The sequence below is a fragment of the Mizuhopecten yessoensis genome, unplaced genomic scaffold (genome assembly GCF_002113885.1).
Source record: "Mizuhopecten yessoensis strain PY_sf001 unplaced genomic scaffold, ASM211388v2 scaffold11145, whole genome shotgun sequence".
In the NCBI taxonomy this organism is placed as follows: domain Eukaryota; kingdom Metazoa; phylum Mollusca; class Bivalvia; order Pectinida; family Pectinidae; genus Mizuhopecten; species Mizuhopecten yessoensis.
This window is the reverse complement of record NW_018408902.1, coordinates 1,641,183-1,666,836: the sequence shown is the minus strand read 5'-3', so window position 1 is coordinate 1,666,836 and position 25,654 is coordinate 1,641,183. Positions and strand designations below refer to the sequence as shown.

General features: G+C 35.6%; 1 protein-coding gene across 2 annotated transcripts in view; it reads left to right on the top strand.

The window, feature by feature from the left end:
* Positions 1-260: 260 nt before the first annotated feature.
* LOC110466875 overlaps positions 261-25,654 on the top strand; it is a 43,161-nt gene continuing 17,767 nt past the window's right edge. Inside the window, exon 1 of one of the 2 annotated variants that reach the window (XM_021523683.1) lies at positions 261-837. In XM_021523683.1, the coding sequence (XP_021379358.1) occupies positions 720-837 (118 nt within the window). In that variant the 5' untranslated portion in view covers positions 261-719. Of the gene's footprint in view, positions 838-7,420; positions 7,684-25,654 lie in introns of those variants that run through there. The other variant, XM_021523682.1, reaches the window with a different exon arrangement.

Sequence of the window (25,654 nt, the reverse complement as noted above, 5' to 3'; positions counted from 1 at the left end):
AAATTGCAATGAATAGTGAAATTAATGAAAAAACTTGCCTGTACATGCATTCCTAAATTATCCATGTAGTGACTATTGTCGAGAAAAATCTGAGAAAATGCCTCAAATCTCGAGAATGATGACATGTATTTTGATTGGATATTTTACAATAATTCATAAGGCTAACAAGACTTTTCATACAAGTCAAGCCATATTACCTGAAAGAGAGCATGTAGTGAATGGTGATCAGTTAAAATCTCACTTGCGTTGCATGCTTTTTTCCAACTACAGTCAGCCTTGTTCGCTTTGTGCTCAGTTGTGATTTATTCAGGGCAAATATATGCCATTATTCTGGAAATTTGACACATTTTGTTATATTTTTCTTGACAAATACATCTCCATGGACATCTAACCCTATGATATTTACAAGTTTACATAGGTTTTTCATCAGTATAACGTGTCAGAGTGCATCGAGGTAAATCACGCCTGTTCATGCACCTCGTTACGGTGATTACAGACATCTTATGTGGTGTTACATAAGACTGAATGGCGGCTAATATTTGTATGTTACTAACGAAAACATGTTAACCGTGATACACGTTTAATTTCCATTGAGCACCGGTGGTATCTGTATTGACCACGGTCAGGAAAGCTGTAACACGGGAGCCTAAAATAGTGGGTTTGGTGTACAAGTGACCATTTTACCACTTTCACGATTTCATTCAAAGGGATTTGTAAAGATGACGACACTTAAGAATAGAAACAGAAAATTCTGTGCTATGTTTGTATTGTCATTGGTGATATTATATTGGATGTATATTCATCGGAACGTCGGCTACACGAAATGTCCCTGTCCAGGTAAGTACTTTCATTTGTTATTTTATAACATTATTACAGGGCAGGTTTAGAATGTTAGAAGGTGAGGTCGGGGTATTTTTTTTTATAACGGCTGCGGATCAAAAAGGTCTACACGGCCAGAGCGATGTGATCTAGTGCCCGCTACTCTTGCATTCTGGTTTATTCCGATTTGTGGAGAAATAACAGATCCTGAGTGTTTCAATGAGGGCAGTATATCAATGTCTGTTACGGATGAATTTCTCACCCGGCACGATTTCTCACTCCTGTACGTATGAGAAGTAGGATTACCCATGTCATGAGTACGACGACGGGGACCTGCGAATGTTACTCTGAACACCTTAGTTTAGGTCCAAATATAGCTGCAACACATTCTCAGGTCCCTGTGAGTACCGCCAATGTCATTGATATTGGGTGATTGTGGTATATTAAGACTTGTTTATAAGTTTAGAAAACTATAATGATACGAGTGTTCCTTACATACCCAAATCATGGCCTCTCATTAGCTGAGACATATCGGGCTAAAATATGTTCTGTTCTGTTATGGACTTCAATTTTATAAGGTTAGATCATGAAATATTTTGATGGTGTTCAGGAGGATGTGACAACGAGATCATAATCTTCCGCAAAATGGCTGCTGCAGACTGGTTTCTGATTAGTCGAGATTTATGCATTATACAGCATCCCTTAAAATACTTAGTAAACGTGTGTAATGTCACGACTAACACTACTGCGACCTGTGATTTTATTTCAATTTGACAAAATATCTGTGTTAGGTTGGGTCCTGTTAGGTAAGGTATTGTACAAGTGGTTTAATATAGGTGTATATTGTCACTACGAATGATAATGCTTCCTACTTCATGATAGAACAAGATGGTTGCCATAGGCTAGCTTCTGATTGGTCGACATTCAGATATTGACCGGGTTTGTTCAAACAAAGGGATTGTTCACAAAATCTGACAACTTACTAGGCCCTCTCCCGATTTTGTTCAGATTTGGTATTCAGATGTGTAATGGCATTGCGAACATTTTCTGATGTATCATTTGCGACTACATGGTTAGTTTGTGCGCCTTATGTAACGGCTTCTGTTGCAAATAAATGTTACACTTTATCCCTTCCAGAGTAACTGATTTCACGTCTGCTTTAGCAAGTCTATTTTGTGTAGAAAGTCAGTGCCCTTTATTCCTTAAAGGGACAATTTAGTGAAGTATCTTTTTTATAATCTTGTCACAAAATTCTTCATGATAATATACAGTTTGATACTCCTTATAAACAATTCATGTCGAGAAACTGGCAAGAGACAATGTTTTTGATCAGTATTGAAGAAATCCTTTTCCCTATAAACAGGTAAGGTGTTGAATGTATGCAAGGTGAAATTTGGTGTCAGTCAGAGAACAATTACAGGTAAACTATAGTCTGTACTAAGAAAAGTTTTTCCAGCCGAGTAGAGAAGGTACATTCTCGCTTTATTCACCTAGCTTCTTGGAATACAAGCACAGGCATTTATTCTAAATCAAAAAACATCTTCCAAACAACATGGCAATAATCGTTATCAATAAGTTATATGTTTTACATTTAGACCTATTAAATTATCCTTGCGGTACCCTCTCAGTGCGTGCATAGTCTAAGTAAGCCTGTTTCTATTCAAATCCAACTGTGAACAGAAGTATTTCATTAGATTTATACATCATCATACCGATGATTCTTGTTTGCGATGCATTGTGTAAATTCAAAGCGACAAAAATGTGTTATGTGTAAAAACTGATTCGTAACTGTTGTTGGTCGACAGCGTGGTATTGTACATGTTTACTTCATGTAAGAACGTAGAAAATCATGATGCGTTTGTTTGTAAAACGCAGTTTTAAGAAAATGGAACTAAAGATGGCTCCTCACATCGTCATCAGTGTTCATTTTTGTGACGTACTTCCGGAAAAAAGTACAGCTCGGACTCAATTATCTCCAACGAAATGTATATGTACACCGTGTCGTCATTTCCGTTTTGCGTATCGGGCATTTTACCTGATTAACAATACAATGTGGAGCCTCCTTAGTTGAACAGGCAGGACAAAGCACATCAAGGAAACATGATGAACTACTTGAGAAAATAAATAATCCAAAACACTTACAGATATTTCATGTGGCCATGATTTGTAAATTAATGAGTTTTCTATCAGAGGTTAAGAGGTGTTATTGCATTGTCTTGTTTTATTATTTAATAAAATGTTCAATCTTGTAACTATCCTTCCATATAAAGCTCTGTTTTCTCTTAAAAGATCATGTAAATCTATGTTGTTACATTTCTGCACACATATGTCGGCTGTGTAGTCAACTATACTTGCGAAGTGTGGGGTTTACACAAAGCGCCTAATATCGAACAACTACATCTAGACTTTTGTAGGAATATTTTAGGAGTTCGAAAATCTACACCAAAGTCAATGATCTGTAAATATTGTACATTTTATCATACATTGTATCTTGACCATATGTAAGATGAGCTTCAAGAAGTTTTTAGTTATCAAGAATAAATAAAGCCTTTATTATTATCTATTTCGAACTGGGTAGATATCCTCTTATCATTTCGAGGATAATCAGAATGGTTAAGTACTGGTGTAAACTATTGACTCTTAGCAACTGTATTTTAAATGCATGTTATCAAGATTTGTACAATGAGTGTGAATCGAACCCACATTGTAAAAATTGGGTGGCTTCTGTTAAAAAAGAACTCTGTTCTATTGGTATGTTGGAGTACTGGTAAGCACAGGGTAGCTTCAATGCACATCATTTTTTGGTTTTAGCAAAACAGAGGCTGTTAGAATTTTTTCTCCACCTCGTCTAATTGCATGGTGTATCAACATATTATTGATCAAGCCTGCCTTCAACCTTACTTAAGTAAACCTATTCCTGTAAAGTACGAAAAGAAATTGCCAAAATACGACTTTCTTCACAACAATCTTTTAATAGAAAAAATCCTCATAATTTAAGACTTTGTCCTTTCTGTAAAAATGATATAGAATTAAAAAAAAAAATCTAAAATGAAGTGAACTAAGAAGTTAATATATTAACTTATATTATCGTGTTAATCCCTCTGTCTATAAATTCATCAAATTATTATCAACCGGTAATTTTAAAGAATTAATTAACCTGGGTAAGTTCATATATCATGCATGTTTATTACGTTCTACTCTGTTGGCTTCTAACTAATTTGATTTGCAAGCTCTTAGTTCATCGAAACATCTGTATTTAAACTATCAATTCCATTTGCTGATTGTATCTTACAGCCGGTGCTGATTTTTAATGTACATTATGAAATTTTCCTTTGAATCGATGAGATGTATATGCTCAAGAGGAAATAAAGAATTTGAAATTTGAAAGAATTTGAGTGTAAACTTGAATAATTAGGATTTGAAAACACCAAACCTCAAAAGGTTGCACACGTGGCTGTGTTTACATATCGGTAATGATTCAGACTTCAGGAGAACAGCAACTCCATTTTTGTTCTTTAGACAATTTCAAAAAAGTCTTCAGAAATTTATTATTTGATAATATTTCTAACCAGGTTTTTAAAATGAGATTGTAACATTAATTTCAAAGTTTAATAACTTAGCTCTGAAAATTCAGGTTTTTCAGAATAAACAAGTTAAAATGGCGGCTTTAATGTGTGAGGGTCATTTATTTCTTGACACATTAAGGCACGAACTTCTTTCTAATTCTAGGGACAATTTCAAAAAAGTCTTCAGAAATTTATTATTTGATAATATTTCTAACCAGGTTTTTAAAATGAGGTTGTAACATTAATTTCAAAGTTTAATAATTTAGCTCTGAAAATTCAGGTTTTTCAGAATAAACAAGTTAAAATGGCGGCTTTGATGTGTGAGGGTTATTTATTTCATGACACATTAAGGCACGAACTACTTTCTAATTCTAGGGACAATTTCAAAAAAGTCTTCAGAAATTAATTATTTGATAATATTTCTATCCAGGTTTTTAAAAATGAGGTTCTTACAATACGTGCAAAGAGAAATAATTTAGCTCTGAAAATACAGGTTTTTAAGAATAAACAAGTTAAAATGGCGGCTTTGATGTGTGAGGGATTTTTTCTCTCATGACATATTAAAACACGAACTCCTTTCTAATTCATTATTCAATTTCAAAACATTCTTCAGATATTTGTTCTTATATATTATGTCTAGCCAGCTTTTTAAAATAAGGTTGTTACAATACTGGCAAAGTTTAATCTTTTATCTATGAAAATACAGTGTTTTCAGAATAAACAAGTTAAAATGGCGGCTGTGACATACGAGGGTTAATTTCTTTCATGACACCGACACTCCTTTCCCGTTCATTATTTAATTTCAAAAACGTATTCAGATATTACATATTATTTCTAACCAGATTTTTAATATGCGCCATATATGTCTAGGATACGTGACATGTTGACACGAACTAACGCATTCACAATCGAATTATCACAGATAATACACTGGGCTTGTTCTCAGTTCCTAAAAAAAAGAATTATAGTCTGTTTTTGAGTAGTATTGACAGTATTTACCTGTATTTACCTGTTTTTTTTATTGTGGTTAACCCTTCTATCTAAGGTGGTGTTTTATTAAAGCTTGAAGCTGATCATATTTAATCTAATAATACATCATACATTTATAAGATTTTCAGATTTTTAATAACAAATGTTAAAACTAAAAACATTTCAATATTAATTATATTTATTTTCAATATTAAATATGTCCATTTTTGTAGTCCTTGCACATGTGCTACTGGTATGATGAGATGAAATGTGTTAATTTATTTTGTGACAATTTTGTACTTAAAATAAATTATTAAAGTATTGATATGAACACATTTTAGACATTCAAATACAATATGCACTACTTGTTTACAACCTCGATTATTTGTCTGTCATTCTAAATGAAGATTTTCAACTAACAATAAATGACCAACTTTTTTCAGAAGCTTCTTTATTTGAAATTAGAGGAAAGACTATTTCTTATGCTTCATACAGAAAAAAATCCAAAGCAATCAAGAAAGTTATCTTAGAAATAGGAGCCCAAAAATGTTTAGACTTACAAGAACTAGAAAAAAAAATAGAAAAAATTAAGAACATTTAAACTAAAAGAAAGCATTTTGAGATCTAAGGCTACATTATATATGTATATGGGTAGAAGAAGGAGTAAAATCTTCGAAATATTTCTTTAATCTTGAAAAATAGAAGTTTTGTTATAAAAATTATACCAGTAATATAAAAGTCAAATGGAGAGCTAATTAGGGAACAGGATGAAATATAAAATGAAGTACAACAGTTTTATGGAAAAATATAATCTGCAGATAATGATCCTCATGAGGTAAATTTCAGGAATCAGAAAGTTTAGAAGGGAATATTTCTTAGTTAAGCAAGATGATCTGGAATCTCTTCCCCACCAAATCAAAAGGTTTTAATGATGTAATCTTTTTGTGCGCAGTGATAAACAGACAATTTAGTGTTTATCAATTATTTTGTTTTATCTATTTCATACCCCCCCCCCTCCCCCCCCAACAAATATTTTATTAAAACTCATTAAATGTATATCTCAAAAATGTATATATCCTAGAAAACATATTACACTACAATTCACACAGGNTTTTTGAAAAAAAGGGGGGGGGGGGGACTCAGAACACCCCACACACTCACCAGACTATCGTCATCAGGATTGATATCATTCTGCTTTTAGCTGTCAAAAAACACTCGACCCGGTTCCGCGTTATTGCGTCTGACTGATTACTGAGTTGTGTAATTATGGTATCGCTGGGTTCCTTAGGCATATTATATTTCCGAGAGCTTGTACACCTTTTACAAAAATAAAATAATATCTAAACGAGTTATGCTTTCTACTGCCATTCAATGGTATACCCGTCGTATTTAGATATGCTTTCCGGCGGAATTGCCTTTTCCGGTAGTATCCGGTGTATATATAGCTCTCACAGTTCAAAACATGAAGACTTTGTGGGGATATTTTTCGGAATGTTCAAAAATATTATGAGTTCATTGGTGGAGCGTCAAGATGTCTAATAGTTCAACAATTCGAAAGATATATACTTATCTGGACATGATCTTAATATTACATTCTTTACAGCCAATATGAATTACGTCAGGTCTGATATGCCGCCACCTTAAATTACTGGCCGGGCCTTATCATAAGTGTGGCCACAATTTAGGTTCTTACCGATGTAAATCATGTTAACCTAGGCTTGGTAAAACGTATATTAAGGACGTAAAGCCCCGTCAGTAAATCAAAGGACTTCTATGTAAACATTATCGAAGACCGTACGCGGTATTTAAAACACATCGTCGCCGATATCTCAGTAGCCATGATCAGATTGTAACTCTTTGTAAAAATTATCACTAAATAAATAATTAAAAAAACACAGATGCAACCCAGTCTGGCAACGGTCTAGGAAACAATACTGGTATGCATTTGCCAGAATTGCCATTCTCTGGCTTTATACGGTTTTACTGCACATATCGGCTTCCGTACATCGCTCCATGGAACGCCACTGTGTGACACCAAATAATAATTACTCACTTGTATAACATGTCAGAGCACAACGTGGTCAATCACGCATGTTCATGCACCTAGTAACGGTGATCACAAACATCATATGTGGTGTTACATAAGACTGAATGGCGGCATTTTGTTTATAGATACACAGTTTACGATTTCATTCAAACGGATTTGTGAAGATGAGGACACTTAAGAATAGAAACAGAAAACTCAGTGCTATGTTTGTATTGTCATTGGCGATTTCATCTTGGATGTATATTCATCAGGACGTCGACTACACGAAATGTTCTTGTCCAGGTAAATACTTTCACTTGTTATTTTATAACATTATTACAGGGCAGGTTTACAATTTCAGAAGGTAAGGGTGGGGCATTTTTTTTCATAACGGCTGCAGATCAAAAAGTGAGTTCCGAAGGTCTACACGGCCAGAGCGACGTGATCTTGTGCCCGCCACACCTGCATTCTGGTTTATTCCGGTTAGTGGATTTTATTTTGTGGTTCCTCGAACAGAGCAGGTTAATGTTATGCAAAAATTTAGATGCTCTGATATGAAATTTCCCATTGAAACGGTAGGTGGCACAATGTTCAAAAACAAGACCGAAAATGTACTCTATGTATAATTGTATTAGGCAACGATTTTTATTATTTATTCAAATGTACAAATGCAATAACTGTAGAGCTTAGAGAAAAAACATTTCTTTATACTATAGAAAAAAAATCCTGAAATCAAGATGAATACCTCATGTTATACATTATAATGTATCTGGGGAAACCAATTAACTTGTGAAAACCTGGAAAGACAAAAGACTAGGAAGAGATCTCCAAAAGGAAAAAGTAGTGAAAAGAGAGAAAACACAGATCCTGAGTGTTTCAATGAGGGCAGTAGATCAATGTTTGTTACGGCTGTATTTCTCACCCGACACGATCTATTCCGATCACGTCGTGTGAGGAGTAGGATTATCCATGCCATGAGTTCGACAACGGGGACCTGCGAATGTATTACAGCTATATCTGGACCGAAACTAAGGTTTTCAGAGTAATTTTACACCTTTAAGGGATCTTAACCCCTAACACGTGTAAAACTATTCTGAACACCTTAGTTTAGGTCCGAATATAGCTGTCCCTAAAACATGTAAAATTCCTCTGAACACCTTAGTTAAGGTCCAAATATAACACATTACAGCAAAGTAAAAAGTCAGTGCCCTTTATTCCTTAAAGGGACAATTTAGTGAAGTATGTTTTTTTTATCTTGTCACAAAATTCTTCATGATAATATACAGTTTGATTCTCCTTATAAACAATTCATGTGGAGAAACTGGCAAGAGACAATGTTTTCTTGGCGTTTATGATCAGTAATGAAGAAATCCTTTTTCCTATAAATAGGTAAGGTGTTGGGTGTATGGTAGGTGAGATTTGGTGTCATTCAGAGAACGATATGTTTAAATTATAGGTTAACTGTACTAAGAAAAGTCTTTCCAGCCGAGAAGAGAAGGTACATTCTCGCTTTATTCACCTAGCTTCTTGGAAAACAAGCACAGGCATTTATTCAAAATAGAAAAATATCTTCCAAACAACATGGCAATCATCGTTATCAATGAGTAATATATTTTACATTTAAACCTATTAAAGTCTCCTTGCAGTACCCTCTCACTGCGTGCATGGTCGAATTAAACCTGTTTCTATTTAAATCCAACTGTGAACAATAATATTTCATTAGATTTATACATCATGGTACCGATGATTCTTGTTCGCGATGCATTGTGTAAATTCAAAGCGACAAGAATGTGTTATGTGTAAAAACTGATTCGTAACTGTTGTTGGTCGACAGCGTGGTATTTTACATGTTTACTTCATGAAAGAACGTAGAAAATCATGATACACTTGTTTGTAAAAACGCAGCTATAAGAAAATGGAACTAAAGGCGGATCCTCACATCGTCATCAGTGTCCATTTTCGTTACGTACTTCCGGAAAAAAGAAGTTAGTAAAGTAATCAATAACTTAGGCACAGATAAAGCATGTGACCATGATTTGTTAACTAATGAGTTTTTTTATCAGATGTAAAGAGGTTATATACCTTGTCTTGTTTAATTATTTGATAAAATTTTCAATCTTGTAACTATCCTTCCATATGGTCAATAGGTCAATATTTCCTTTTTTTAAAAGGGATAAGAATGACACAAATGATTATAGAGGAATTACTCTATTTATTTGTTTAGCCAAAATATTTACAGCAACCTTAAATAATCGACTTATGGAATTTGATACCGCTTATTCTAAACTAAGTGACGCTTTATTTGGTTTCAGAAAACATATGTCAACCAAAGATGCTGTGTGTGTCTTGCAATCGTTAATTAATAGAACTTCAAAGAAAGAAAAAAAAAACTATATTGTTCTTTCATACATTATAAAAAAACTTTCGATTTTGTTAACAGACAGACGTTTCGCCCATCGATAGAGAGTGTAGATCAAACCCCGCAGCCTTTTTTCGATATATTTGGATAACGTTTCATAGATATTTTGGCAAAAAATCTCACTTTCGTCAGTTGATATTAGCAAGGACGTGTATATTACAGATTGGCAACTTGCTCTTGACCATTGGTCACGTTAACCGGATGTCATATCGTGTGTTACGTTTCACATACGCCATATTGGATATACGGTTCGCTGCATTTTCGGATATGTATATATATTTTTGAAAGGTGGTTTCAACATTTGGCCCCCACTTTGATTTCTTTTATTCTTTTGCCATATGTAGATACATAAGATGATCAATAACTACATAAATGATTATTCATAATTACTACTGATAACCGTAGTGGACCTCCTTGCATAACACCAAGTTGAGTGACGGGGGTATCCTAACAAAATGACCGATAAATATCAAAGGTGAATGTTATTTTGAAAATAAAAAATGATAGTGTATTGTGTATAAAAGTTCTGTTATTTTGATACTAAATAAGTCATATTGGTATACATGAAGTAAGCGTCGTGATACTTTTAATTAGAAAAACATGCAAATGTTTCACAAAATATCAAATATAACCAACAGTGTCAACTTGCCTATATAAAATTATAGTTACATGGGTAGTCTATATTTTAAACTTCTTTAAAAACTTTCCATATGTGTTTTCTGTCTACAGAATCATTTTTATGTAATATCAAAACCGGTAAAGCACTATTTATCATGCCAAACATGACCAATGCCCTATTTCAGATAATCATGGGGATTTGATTATCAATGTTTATTATGATAAATACCGATACATAGTCTGTTTTTGTATTATACCGAAACACTTTATTATATTACGCATGTTTTGAAGTTTTGTGCAGCAGTAATATCTCATGAATATGTATTCTGCCAAAGTAATCTTTCCTCTGGAGATCTACTCAAGGTTGTGATTGTGTTATAGACAAAGATTTGCAATTATATAAGAAGAATAAAAAATAATCTTAATAATAAAACTATTATACACTTCAGTATACCTCCCACAACGAGATTATGGACGGGGATGTGGGGGTATACTGGAATCAGCTTGTCCGTCCGTCTATTTGTCCATAGAAAAAAATTGTCCGGATAACTCCTTCTTAAGTAATGGACAAATTTCAACGAAAGTTTCCAGATATGATAACAAACATCCGAAAATGTGCATCAAGGCATTGTTTGTCCAGACAACTCCTCCAAAACTATGGGGCCATTTCAACGGAAGTTTACAGATATGGTAACTGCCCCTGACATTGTGCACCCAAGTAGTATGTTTTCATTCCAACCCTTTAAAAAGGGAGGTTTTTCGTTTGCCCCTTTGTTGAAAAAAAACTTTGTCTGCCTTATAAATTTCTGGACCGATTTCCATGACAGTTTACAGATATGATAATGATAATAATTATAATGATAATGTCGTGCATCAGAGTAGCATTTTTTATTTTTTATTTCGACCCTTTTTAAGGAGTTATGGCTTTTTGTTAAAAATCTTTGTCTTGACAACTCTTCCTTAACTACTAGGACGATTTCAGAAAAACTGGTTCATCTGGACTAGCAAGATTTGGTATGAAAATGTGTTTTGGCATGGGGAGGGAGTACAAGAAGTATATCAGTGACACATTTACTTAAATAATTACTGATTGGAGACTATGGATTGTTTTGCAATGCTTTGTCTCAGTTAGCCTTTAGCTTACAGGTCTGGTTTATATACGAGCGGAGGTATAAGTTATTTTTTAGCTTATAGTTCCAGTTATTATTATTGTTTTGCATATTGCCCATTCATTGAACAAAATATAAAGGAGTATTACACTATTTTATTTCGTTAACTCTAAACAAATAAAGCAAGGAAAGATATCCTTGTCTGACTCCACATACAAAATATTTATTTCAGCATATTTGATTTTGTGACCTTGAATGGGGTCAAGGTCATCAACGTTTACAACACTTAAACGTATTCACATTAACAACCTACTTGCCAAATATCAAGACCCAAGGACCTTTAGTCATTAAGTAACACAAGTTAAAGGAAATGTTGAAAGACAGGTATGTTTTTCTTTTTTTGAACTAAAATTGTTATATGACAAATTTACCGGTTGTTATATTTTTTGAAATTACTGTAGTTGAAAGATATTATTGGTAGCCAATTTTTTAGAAAGAAAAATAGACTAATTTTAGAACTATATACATTAACGTGTCAAAAATGGAAATGTTCTCATTAGAAATGAAATTTTACACACTTTTCTGCTTAAATCTTCAATAAAAAGAACAATTCTTTATTGAAATAGTGTAATATTCGGTATAAAAATAACAGTTGGAATATGTTACACACGTTGATGATATCATGTTATAGACATTGTGTCATTTAAATGCTCTAGGAGGAATTGTATTACCACACCTTTAGCACCCAAATCAGAAATGGGATGCATGCAATGCTGAACCCTGTAAGGGATCCCTAAGTTCTGATTGATATCGCCTGTTATTCACGTCTTATAGCTTTGGATGCGAATATAACGTTTAAACGCGTTAAAATGCTATCTGCCCATAGCCTGAATATCCGCCTCTGGAACACCTTGGCTAGCAGCTTCGCTTACTGCTCCTTTACGAAAGCTGTGACTTTTATACAAGTCGGACTTGTATCCTGCCACTAGTAGAGCTTGCTTCAAAATGTTGCTAAAGTATTGGTAAGAGACTGGTTTACCACTGGAAAAATATATAAATAGGGCCTTATATGGAGCCCCGGATCTTTAGAAAACACTGATTCAGCTTGTCGTGTTTGAAGTGATAATGTCACAGGGGTGGTATTTCAGTGCCCTTTAAATGAGTCAAAAACTATATCAAGCCGTGAAGGATATTGTTTTCCCGTGTCGGAAGAACCGTAAATTATCTATTTTGAGAATGTTCCGGGGTCTACCGTTATTGGCTATTTCCCCAATGCGAAGAAATGCATGGAATGCAAGTAGAAACATTGACTTAAACAGCAGCTTGTCAGAATGTGAATCACATATTTTGTCCAGTGCCAGCAGCAGCTGGTGTAGGATAGGCTTAGTAATGGGTTTTCGGAAATCTGGTTTACTCCCCAATTTTTTCAAACCATTTTTCGAACTATGAACAATTGAGTTGGATCTGTAACTGGCCTTGGTCTTATGCGGAGGTGTTCAATAACAGAGGTCCATAATCGTTTTGTTTCGTTGAATTTTTATTATAAAACCCCGTAAGAACTGCAATACAAACAAATACAATTTGTAAGTTATACAGTAACACATATACATTCGTTGAATTTCGTTTATCGTTAGATATAATATTATACTTCGAGATTTATGAAGAACTATGATTCAATCGATAGATTATGCATGTACATAAAAGCCACACACCAAACACATACAACAAAGAATCACAATAACTCACAAAGGATATTTCCTATATATCATATACCATTGCTATACGGCAATATATTAATAGAATCGTTGTAGGAATATTGCTTATGACTAGATTTACATACATATATAAGAATACTAAATCATAATTCAAAAATAATATCAATTAATAGCTAATTGCATTAACTGCTGACTAGAAATACAATTAAATAACAAAAATCTAGATTAAATTCTATCATAGGTGCAAATTACACAATAATATTTCAGTCAAACCAATTTGTGCACAAACTTCGACAATTCAACCATGTTGTTACCCAATCTGTCAGAATGTTTGCTGGCAATAATAGAACAGAGTGCACATATTGTGGTCAAACTAACCATCCTTTTTACAAGTGTCCGACTAAGCTTAGCCAGCGACAACAAAGGCAGTGCTATCGTGCGGGAGCCCAGACCAACTGGCCAGGAATTGCACAGGTAAGGCTACAAATCATACACAGCAAATGGGTACAGGTGAACTGTGAGCAGAGCGTGGGACCCACGAAGGGGTAAAGGACATGTCTCAGTCAAAGAATGACTGTATAACCACCAAGTTTATGCACATATGATATGGCTGACATATAGCTGGTAGGTAGAAGGTGCAAGGTTTTGTTCAGACGAATACGCAATAAACATGACTAAGGTATTCACGTCCAAGGGCAGACAGCACTCCGCATGCAGAACTGATTTGGCAAATTGTGACAATGATACAAACGCTCTATGATACATCTGCTGTGAGCTAGGCGTCAACGCAGAATTGACAAGCTCTAGAACTTTGTCATTTAAATATGTAACAGATTGTCTGCCAGTTGTGTTGGGAGCTTGTCCATATGCGGAACCGCCAATACGAAAATGTGGGACCTGCAAACGAGACAGGTAATTAGCCAGGATATTTTCTTTACCCGGAATATGTTTAGCATGGAAACGAATGTTGAATTGCAGAGAAACTATGACTAGCCTACGCAATAGCACCATCATGTCAGGGTTGGGAGATGTCTATTTGTTTATAATAGATACTACTGTTTGATTATCCGAAAAAGAACAGTACTGACTTGTTTTTGAGCAGACTTTCTCAAACTTCAAGCGCCACTGTGATTGGAAACAGCTCCTTAACATTAATGTGATATTGTTTCATGTCATCTTGCCATTCCCCATAGAACCAGTGACACCGAAGTATAGCACCGAACCCACGTTTACTTGCATCTGTGATCATATTGAGTTTTTCTGAAGTATCCCACAGATTGGGTAACAACATGGTTGAATTGTCGAAGTTTTTGACAAATATCTGCCAAACCTCTAAATCAGCCTTAGCTGATATGGTCAACCTGACATGATGGTGAGGCTTTGTCAGCCCTCTTGTTAAATCAATTAGTCGCCGTAACCAGGTCCTCCCCGGAACCACAACCCGATAAGCAAAGTTTAACAGACCGATTAAAGGTTTGAGTTCTTTAAGGGTAACCTTTTGCCTTTGCAAAAATTCCGACAAAGCTGCCGATATCTTTTCCACCTTGTCACTTGGCAATCTAGCCACCATGTCTTGTGTGTCAAGTTCTATACCCAAAAAAGTAAGGCATGTGGTAGGTGTAATAGTTTTTTCCTGTTTGATAAGAACCCCCACCAGCTTAGACATGTTCAGAAAATTGTTTAAAGCTACTTGGCACTGGTTAGTACTGTCTGGGCCTAGAAACAAAAAATCATCTAGCGCGTGGACGACCCCTGGAGATAATTTTGCATAACCCAGTGGAGGTCAGAGCTGACCTTTTCGAAGAGCTGACCAGAAATGGAACATCCCATAGGTAGACACTTGCCATAATAATAGTATTCTCCTATCTTCATCCCCAACAATTCATAGTCTAACGGTCGCACAGGTACCATTCTGAAGGCAGATTCTAAATCTGTTTTTGATAATAATGTTCCCCTGCCAAACCTATTTATCTGAAAAATTGCATCATCCAAAGTTTCATAAGGAACTCTTCTGTCCTCATCACTTATGCCGTCACTGTTAGAGGTCCGTCCCTTCAAGAAAATATAAGTGATGAATGAGTCTATATTTCCCTGGTTCTTTTTTGGGAACCAGACCCAGGGGAGAAATTCGTAAAATTGTGAATGGCTTGTTATTTTTTTGTAACAACACCTCAGGGTTGCTTGTAGCTGAAATTAATTAGATTTTTGCTTTATCTGAATGAACGAATACCATGAATCTGTAGTGAAAAAACTTACCAAAAACCCTGCTTGTAAAAATTGAAAAGAAACTCTGTCATAGCCTTGGAGAAATAGAGCTAGTCTGTCAAATTTTATAGGCGTTACACTTGAAGTGTTATTAGTTGCTTTTGGGTTTAGGTGCGGAGGAGTGTTTTGAGCTGCCACTGGAGGGTAACTGTGCGTGGTTGTCTGTATTCGAACATTTCCGAAAGGAATGAGGACCCCAACAGGTTTTGCAAAGGTGTTTGAACACACAGTGTTGGCCTTTGCATACCCCTTTTCTTTTAAAGGCAAAGCAAACATTGCCCTGTGTTGATTTGCCCTGTGCATGTTCCTGAGGATTATTGTGGGCATTCTGGCTGGGCTGACCTTTTCGAGCCAAGTTATAGGTCATAGCCTCCAGAAACAGCTCTTGATTAACCTGGTCAAAGGGCAGTTGGTGTCGACCCGCTTGTCTCCATTTACGGAAATTTACGTCATAATGGTTAGCAGCTAGGTCCCCCGCCTTCCTCGAGACATGCTGGATAATATTCGCATATTTACTTAAAGGCCCAGCTAGTTCCGGCTTGGCCTGGACAACCACAGTCACAAATACCTAAAAACCAGTGGTCCATAGATTTTATGGCCACTGGTTTCGTTTTAGGAATTAAAGCCAGGGTATTGTCTGTAACTTTTATGTTAAACTGCTCTGAACCATTGGTTGAAAGCAGGAATCCAAAATATACATATTGATCTGCCCAAATCTTTTGCTTAGTGCGTGTGTCAACATGCATATCAAGGGGCGGGAGACGCTAGACATAATAGGTGTACTGATATCATGAGCTGGTGTACCTGTTATATTAGTCATGGCCTGCTCTACCAAAAAGGAGGCGCTAGCACTATCAGGCCTTGCTGCGGCTGACAGATGTATTGGCCCTCGTCTAGCCTCTGGTAGCTGTGATGTCGCCTCAGGTGAGGCTGAGACTGTGGAGGCCGAGCTCTGCAGCAGTGGTGCACTATTGGCCTGTGCCAGGAACATCGGTTGTTCCTCCTGGTTGCCCAGCTGGAACATGCCGCCAGGCATTTGGACAGATGTTGGACCTGGCTGAACCTCGACTTCCTCTGTTGCCCGTTGTGTAATAAGGGTATGCCTAGCCGCTGCTGCTCTTTTGCGCCGGCCTGGTGGCATCCTGACACACTCCAATAAAAAAAACACAATCATTAATGTAAATAATAATAATGCAGCGATAAGTGCAACACAATGCCCCTTGAACAATTATTTAGGCCAAGTTTAGTCGATAAATTTCAGTGTATGGGAATCAGCAAAAAAAAAAGCTGCTTAATATATATCAGAAATATATGTTCATTATATCTATATGAAGATATAGTGTCACTATTTAGTATACCAGCATATGATCTGTGATTCAATTGACACATAAACGTATGCTAGCATACCTGTAATACCAAGAAAACACCTTTCTACCAAATGACACCACCAAGCCCGCCGTACCACGTGTGGTCTACCTGTCACACCCAGGGTTTCACCTAACCCACATGCAACTACCACGAGGATAGTACCTGGCCAAGCTAAAATCTCTGATATATTCACTGGAAGAGCGATAAGAACCATTCAGACTTGTAAGCTAGACATAACGCATGTGTTCATCTGTCACACCCAGGGTGACCCTTACCCACATGTGACTTAACATAACTATGGAATCCAGTCAAGCTAACCATACTGAACACAAACTGGTTTTGTTACACCAGGAATGACCCTAAACCCTTTACCATTCCATGACAGGGTACTTAAACCTCGACTTTGGCAAGGAAACTGTACCAACACACATAGTCCAAGCTCAACTTTTAATGCTTAAGCCGGTTTCATATCATTTACAACGATGACCGACAAACTACCCAGACGCTACATCGCGAAACACACCGTTAGGCTATAAATAGCCGTGACAACCCGCCGCTTAGGTTACCCTAAAAATATCTCGCAACACACATTTAGGCTATAAATAGCAGTCAAACTGCCGATTATGCTATCCTAAAAACTGATACAATCACAATTAATTCTGACCAACTGCGTATTTATTCACTCTGTGTAGCATACCTAGCCTCGACGATACGTCTGAATAGCTGCACCCCGTTTCCCCCCATTTCGAAAGATAACAATCTTGGTTTTGGAGATATTGAGTTTTTAATTTCCATTCTAGGTTATATACATATACTGAATCTAAAAGTTTCTGCAATGCTTCTGGTGTCTCAGCACTCAATGCAGTGTCATCGGCATACATAAATAAAAACAAGTTTAAGAGACTTATTTCAATAGATGGACAATTTTAAGTGATAAATTTCATTTCGCAATCATTTACATAGAGGCTGTATAGAATCGGTGACAGAATTTCTCCGTGGAACAAACAGATTTTGTTTGGGTAGTACTCTGATAACAAACCATTAAACTTTATACATGATTTTACATTTTTATATAGTGACTGAATAATTTTCAACATTTTCCCTTTGATTCCATGTTTTATGAGTTTAGACCACAAACAAACTTCTTTCAATCAAATCGAAAGCTTTTATGTAATCTATAAAGCAACAGTATAGTCTCTTTCTCGCTTTTAATGTTTTATTAATTAAGGTTTGTAATGCAAAAATGGCATCTACCGTCGAAAAACCAGGTTTGAATCCAAATTGAGCATCGGTAATTATTTTATGTTCACTGTCCCATTTACGTAGCCTCTGATTTAACACTCCAGTAAAAAAATGCCCAAACGGCTTAATAATGAAATGCCTCTGTAGTTGTTAGGGTCATTAATATCTCCCTTTTTATGTATTGGAACAAGACATGCTTTTGACCAGGCTTCAGGAAAATACCCGGATTTGAAGACATTATCGAATATTTTAGTTATGCATGGTACAATTTCATTTTTACAATCTAAAAATCGCTCATTTAGGGGTTTGTCTTCATCACGATATCATTCTGCTTCGATATGTACTTTTAGCTGTAAAAACAAACACTCGACCCGGTTCCGCGTGATTGCGCAGCCACAACCCAAGTCTCGCGGTGTATGTTATTACACTGCCTGAACAATATAATCGTGCGTGTTTTTGCGAGATCTGCATGAGTTGCCAATCTCTGTAATATATACGTCTCTGATAATAGGGTAGCCAGATGATGTTGAGCATTATTCGAAAAATCGGCAAGGTGTTGACTGATTACTGAGTTGTGTAATTAGGATATCGCTGGGTTCCTTAGGCATATTACATTTCCCAGAGCTTGTACACCTTTCACAAAAATAAAAAAATATCTACCCGAGTTCTGATTTCTACTGCCATTCAATGGTGTACCCCGTCGTATTTAGATATGCTTTCTGGCGGAATCGTCTTTTCCCGCAGTACCCGGTGGATATATAGCTCTCAAAGTTCAAAACATGAAGATATTTCTCGGAATGTTCACAAATATCATGAGTTCATTGGTGGAATATGAAGATGTCTAATAGTCTAGTGCAAAAATGCACAGAGTGATTTGACCCACTGTAACACCATCAATGTAGACAACTCTCTCTCTCTCTCCCTTCATTCCAGAACGTGCAGGACTCATCAAATTGTTATAATGGACACTATTTCTATTGAAACCAGTGTGCATTTCTACACAAAGCACCTGCATAGGTTGACACATGTAAAGGTTATTGCATGGTTTTCGAGTAACAAGGGATTTATTACACCCGAGCGAAGCGAGGGTGTAATAAGTCCCCAGTGACGAGAAATCATGCAATAACTGGCTTACTGCATGCTTCCCAACTCGAACAAAACAGAAAAGTTGAGTAAAAAATGTTCACCTGGACAATCTTTTTATCTACCCTACACTGAAGAAAACCAGGTAAGATTCTCAATAGCCCAGTCTGAGTGTATCCTTCATAATGGATACAAGTGTTTTTGGATTACTATCCAGGTCCAGTGTCAGGGAAGGTAAGGAGTGTCTGTTCAAAATACGGGAAACAATGTTGAATTTCTTTCAATGAATGGTATATTTGAATGTGCAATTTCGTATAAAGGAACGGCTCCTTAAGATTATAAAATTTTCCGGGAAATGCTTATTCTCTCACGTGATAAGGAAATCTGTTTGTGTTTTTCAATCATGAAATTACTTTTTTTAACTTTCATTTTTTCCCCTTATTTGAAATGTGTCAACTAAGTTTATCCTCCACTGTATTGACTTCATCGTTACTCACTGATTGATTATCTCCCCTTTCTTACAGCATTTGTGGCCACAGTCCACTGGGCACACCCCCTTTCATGGTCATGTAATCATGATTGGCCTTGTAAGGGGATTATGTGTGCAGTGGACTGTGGTAGCAAGTGATTTATTGCCCACACTTTTCCATTGTGAGAGGTGGGAAGTATGCAGTAAGAGGAAGTTCTGTCTAGCTTAGATGGGGCCCTCAACAGGGAATTCATACAAGGCATCCAGCTCAAGGAGGGGGAGTGTGTTGTCACCCTTCAGGAGGAGAGAAACAAGCATGCCTTATTGGTGAGAGGAATGGTTATCAGAGATCTCCACTGCAGGATCCTTCATGTTGAAAAAACTGCCGCTAATGTAACTATCAAGGATGCTCCCATTGAATTACCTGATGGATATATATATACAGTGATGTCGGAGTATGGTCAGCCGATACAGGATAGTTTGAGAAGGGGAAGAATTAAAGGAACAGAAATAGAAACGGGAACAAGATACATACAACTAGTTAATGCAAAAAGAATCATTCCTAGAGAAACCACATTTGGACGTTTCAAGGTCAGAATGTTTGCTGACAATAATAGAACAGAGCGCACAGATTGTGGTCAAACTAACCATCCTTTTTACAAGTGCCCGACTAAGCTTAGCCAGCGACAACAAAGGCAGTGCTATCGTGCGGGAGCCCAGACCAACTGGCCAGGAATTGCACAGGTAAGGCTACAAATAATACACAGCAAATGGGTACAGGTCAGCAGAGCATGGGGCCCACGAAAGGGTAAAGGACATGTCTCAGTCAAAGGATGACTGTATTGACAATACATTAGAGGTGATTAGAGGGGAACGTAATATTGCAAAGTGTACAGGTAATGGCCCACAAGCCCAATCAACACCTATGCAAAGTAATCAGGAAAATCCTAATGTGACTGCAGTTATTCTCGGGGCTTCAAACTGCAAGAGAATGTGCATAACGTCACACTACCACAATTGGTACAATTTGGACAGTTTTTCAGTGATATTCAAAAATTCAGATCTTGTATCTGGAATGTTTCTTGATTCTTGACAAAGACTACCTATGGTGGTTCATTTTCAGATAAAGTTTTAATTCTACCTTATTTGTTTTTGAAAATAGAACGCTAAACTCGCAGTGAGATTTCGTCCGTTTTTCGGCAGTGATTAGAACCCCAATTGGTACACTATATCACAGGCTATGAAACTTGTTTTTATTTCTACTAGTGGATGTGCCGATTGCAACAAAATATATTGCTTTTACAAGTACCATCCTGAACTACAATTGTATATATACACTTTTATATTATCCAATTATATGGACCAGAAATCGACATTAAAACATGCTTATATTTAACCCCTTAAAAATCCTCCAAAATTTCGTCGACGTATGTCTTTTTTACTGTTTTTTTTTTTTTTTTGTTTACTTTGAAGACATTGTGTACTCTTAAAATGTTCCTGAAAACAAAACTACTCAGTGGAAATGCTGATAAATATCTCCTTTGTTACACTGTCAAAGGAAAATGCTCAAATTTAATTTTGAAGTATTTATTCGAACCATTTTCTGACCGTGTACCAATTTGGGTAGTGTACCAATTGTGGTAGCGTGACGTTAGACAATCAAAATTCAAAGATCATTGCAAACTCCGGAGTGACTACATCCAGAGTACAGGAACTATTGTTTGTTTGTTTGTTTGATTTTGTTTAACGTCCTATTAACAGCTAAGGTCATTTAAGGACGGCCTCCCCTGTTTGCAAGATGCATGCGTGTAGTGTATGTGTGTGTATTTTGGGAGGCTGCGATATGTTCGTGTTTGTCTCCTTGTGATAACGCGGAACTGATGCCGACTTTATAGTGCTACCTCACTGAAACATACTGCCGAAGACACCCAGCAGGACGCCCCACCCGGTCACATTATACTGACAATGGGCAAACCAGTCGTCCTACTCCTAATTTGCTGAGCGTTAAGCAGGAGTAACTACTAGACTTGGCCGACCGCGACAAGGACATACATACGAGTGACATACAGGAGGTTTTTGTAATCTTCGGAACCAATGATGTGTCAGGAAATAAAGGTGATGCAGAAACTGTGGAAATAACATTTACAAAAGCTGTGGACAGCATCAGTGATTTTTTTCCAAACGCACATGTGTACATATCCGGTATACTACCACGGAGAGGACAGTCCAAGCATATTGAAAACTTAAATAATACAGCAAAATCAGTGAACTCATTAATGCAGAAATGGTGTAAAAATGTACAGCGAGTGAGCTACTTAGATATAGACAAACTATTTCTTTATAAGGATGTCCCCATCAAAAGGCTATATGACCTGAACGACACTCAGGGGGTTCACATTAGTTCTCAGGGTGCAGAAATGATTGTGGCATCCTACAAGGGAATTTTAGAATAAAGTAACAAGGAAAATCGTAGTGACACTTCACTGGACAACCCTCCAAATGCCAAACAGGTTCGATGTGGTGAGCATTCATTTGAAAAATGATGAGGTATTGAGAATATTACTTTTCCAATGATCTTCTATGGCTCTTTCAATATACACCATTAATGTTAATGGTCTGAATAATTCTGGAAAAAGAAGAAATTTATTTTATTGGTTTCGGAAAATTCAAGCAGATATAATATTATGCCAAGAAATTCATTGTGGTGATGAAAGTACTATGTTTAAATGGAAAAGAGAGTGGAGTGGAGAATGTGTTTTCTCAAGAGATACATCCTCTTCTAGGGGAGTTGCAATATTAGCTAAACGTGGTTTAAATTTAAAAACATTATGCATTGAAACTGACAAAGAAGGTAGATATATTATTATTACTTTTGAGCATGAACATGTAAAAATAACTTTATGTAACATATATGCACCGAATGATACTAAAGGTAAACAAACATTCTTTAATGTAATACGTCAGAAACTGTCGGCCGAAAAATATCAAAACAATTCCATTATAATCGGTGGCGATTTTAATTGGGTCTTTAATAAGGATTTAGATATATAAATAACTGTACCTCAGAAGGAGCAGAGGGTGGGAAGCTAAAGCTAAACAAACTAATCCAGACATTGGAATTAGAGGATGTTTGGAGAAGGAGAAATCTGGATAAAAGGCGCTTTACATTTAGAAGAAACAATAAACAATCAAGAATAGACAACATTTTAAATTCTACTTCATTAGACAGTAAAGTTTCTAAAACAGATATAGAGTTTTGTCCTTTTACAAAAGGTGACCACTATGGCGTGCCTTGTATAAAAATGAATATGTCAAAAATTAACAGAGGTCCAGAATACTTGAAAATGAATAGAAACGTCATAACAAATGATATATATTCAAAGAAATGTTTACCAAATTCTGGAATGAATGGAAAAAACAGAATTAATCATTTTGCATCACTTAAGGAATGGTGGGAAATTACTAAGACAAAAATTACAGATATATGTATATTTGTAAGTAAACTACTTAATGCTAAAAATTAAAAAAAAATGAATATCTTGAAAAAGAGATAAAAAAATACTGATGGTAATCCTGAAACTATTAAACAACTAGAAAATCAAATCAGCTCGTACTATGAAAATAAGGCAAATGCTACAAAGGTAAGATGTAGGATAAAATGGTATAAGAAGGTGAGAAATTCATTTTCTAGGTCTTGAAAAATGTAGGGCGTTGAACATACAGTGGGTCTCAATTAAATGTGAAGACGGAAGCTATAAAAATAATATAAACGATATACTTAAGGAACAAGTTAAGTTTATAGTAATCTTTTTACTACTGAAGGAATAGATGTTGAAGAAGCAAATAATCTACTACAGAATGTAGAGGCATCTGTTGCAAATGAGGTAAGAAATGACTTTGGGAAATTGCCTACTGAAAATGAAATTTATTCGTCCATTAGTAATTTGAAAGCCAATCGATCACCTGGTATGGATGGTATTATTGCAGAGTTTTATCAAACCTACTGGAATTTAATAAAGCACCAATTTACTAATGTTATAATAGATATATTCCAAACAAAAGAGCTATGCCCATCTCAATATAAGGTTTGAAAACCCTTTTGTACAAACAGGGAGAAAGGGAGGACATAAAAAATTGGCGCCCAATCACTCTCCTGAATACAGATTACAAAATTATAACAAAAATTCTTGCAGAACGCATTAAAAAGGAACTTCCAAATATTATTCATAGCGACCAGAAGGGATTTGTAAAGGGAAGAGACATAGAAGACAGTATTCGTTTAATCCAAGATATTATCGAGTACTCCAATGAAGAAAAGAAAGGCGGAAGTATTATTTTTTAGATCAACAAAAGGCATTTGATCGAGTGGAATGGGATTGGGTAGAAATGTGCCTTAAAAGATTTGGATTTGGGAAAGTAATTATAGAATGGATAAAAATGACATATAAACAATCATCTAGTCACATCCTTACAAATGGCTTTATTTCAAAACCATTTAAGTTATCACGTTCCGTAAAACAAGGGTGCCCGATAGCACCGTTGATTTATATCCTACAAGCTGAACCCATGGCATGTTCTATTAGGAAAAATATAATAATAAAAGAAATTGATATTCCGTATAGTGAAAATGGAAAAATTGAAGCAAAAATTAATATGTTTGCCGACGACTCACAATTATTTGCTGGTAATGAGAAATCTATTCCTTTAATCGAAAAGGCATCTGGTGCCAAAAGAATAAAGGAAAAATCAAAAGGCATGTACATAGGTACATGGAAACAGAGACCTCCTAACTTTAAGGAAATTACTTGGGTAGAGCGAATAAAGGCTCTTGGGATAATGCATGGTTATGGAATAAACTTGGATGAAATTTGAGAAGAAAAAATAAGAAAAATTGAGTCAACCATACGTTGTTGGAAAAAACGAAATCTTACACTTCAAGGAAAATTCTTATAATAAATTCATTATTACTCTCTACTATCAACTATGAAGTATCACAGACAATCATACCACAGAAACATATAATCACCATAAATAAGATAATTTACACATATTTATGGAACTCAAATGTAAATAAAGTTGCAAAAGAAACATGTTATAGAGAAATTAAAATTGGTGGATCAAATTTGATTGATCTTGACTTAATGGAGACGTTAAAGGGTGTTAAAAATATATACAAGATCATTCACTCAGAACTACAATGCTGGAATGCGGTTGGGAAATACTGGCTTCAAAAATATGATTCTACCTTCTCTCAAAATTTCTTTTTGTGTAAATGTAACACTACAAAATCACTAGAATTACAAAATATTCCACAGTTCTATAAGATCTCTCTTCAAGGTTGGCAGGTTATGCTAAAACGACGTTCGGTCAAAACAAAAAATGAAATACTTAATCAAAGGATATTTGGAAACACAAATATCACATTCCAAAAAAATCCGATCTTCCTAAAAAAACTGGACAAAATCAAATATAATGAAAATAAAAGACATATGGAGTGAAGAAAAAAATAATTTTATAAATTCTCAAGAATTATTGGAGAAGTTACGATTCAAAGATAACTGGATATCAGAATTCTCCATAGTCAAGAAGGCAATTTCTTCATGTAACAATTGGTTACAAGAAATAAAATAAATTAACCATGAGACTCCAGAAATTGAACCCATAGTTATAACTGATGAACTACACATAAAAATAAATAAAAGCGATGAAGTAATAGATCCGAATAGATTAAAAAATAAAATATTGAAAGAACTAATTTTGAATAAGAAATACTATCCCAAATCACAAAATAGCTGGGATGCTGTTTATCAAAATGATGACATAGATTGGGTTAAAATTTGGACTTCTTTAAAATCATCTATAGCAAACAGGAAATGTAACAACTTCCAGTGGAAATGCTTACACAATATTATTTCTACGCAGGCAAAATTATTTAAAATGAGACTGTCAAACGGTTTATGTACACTTTGTCATAAAGTTCAGGAAA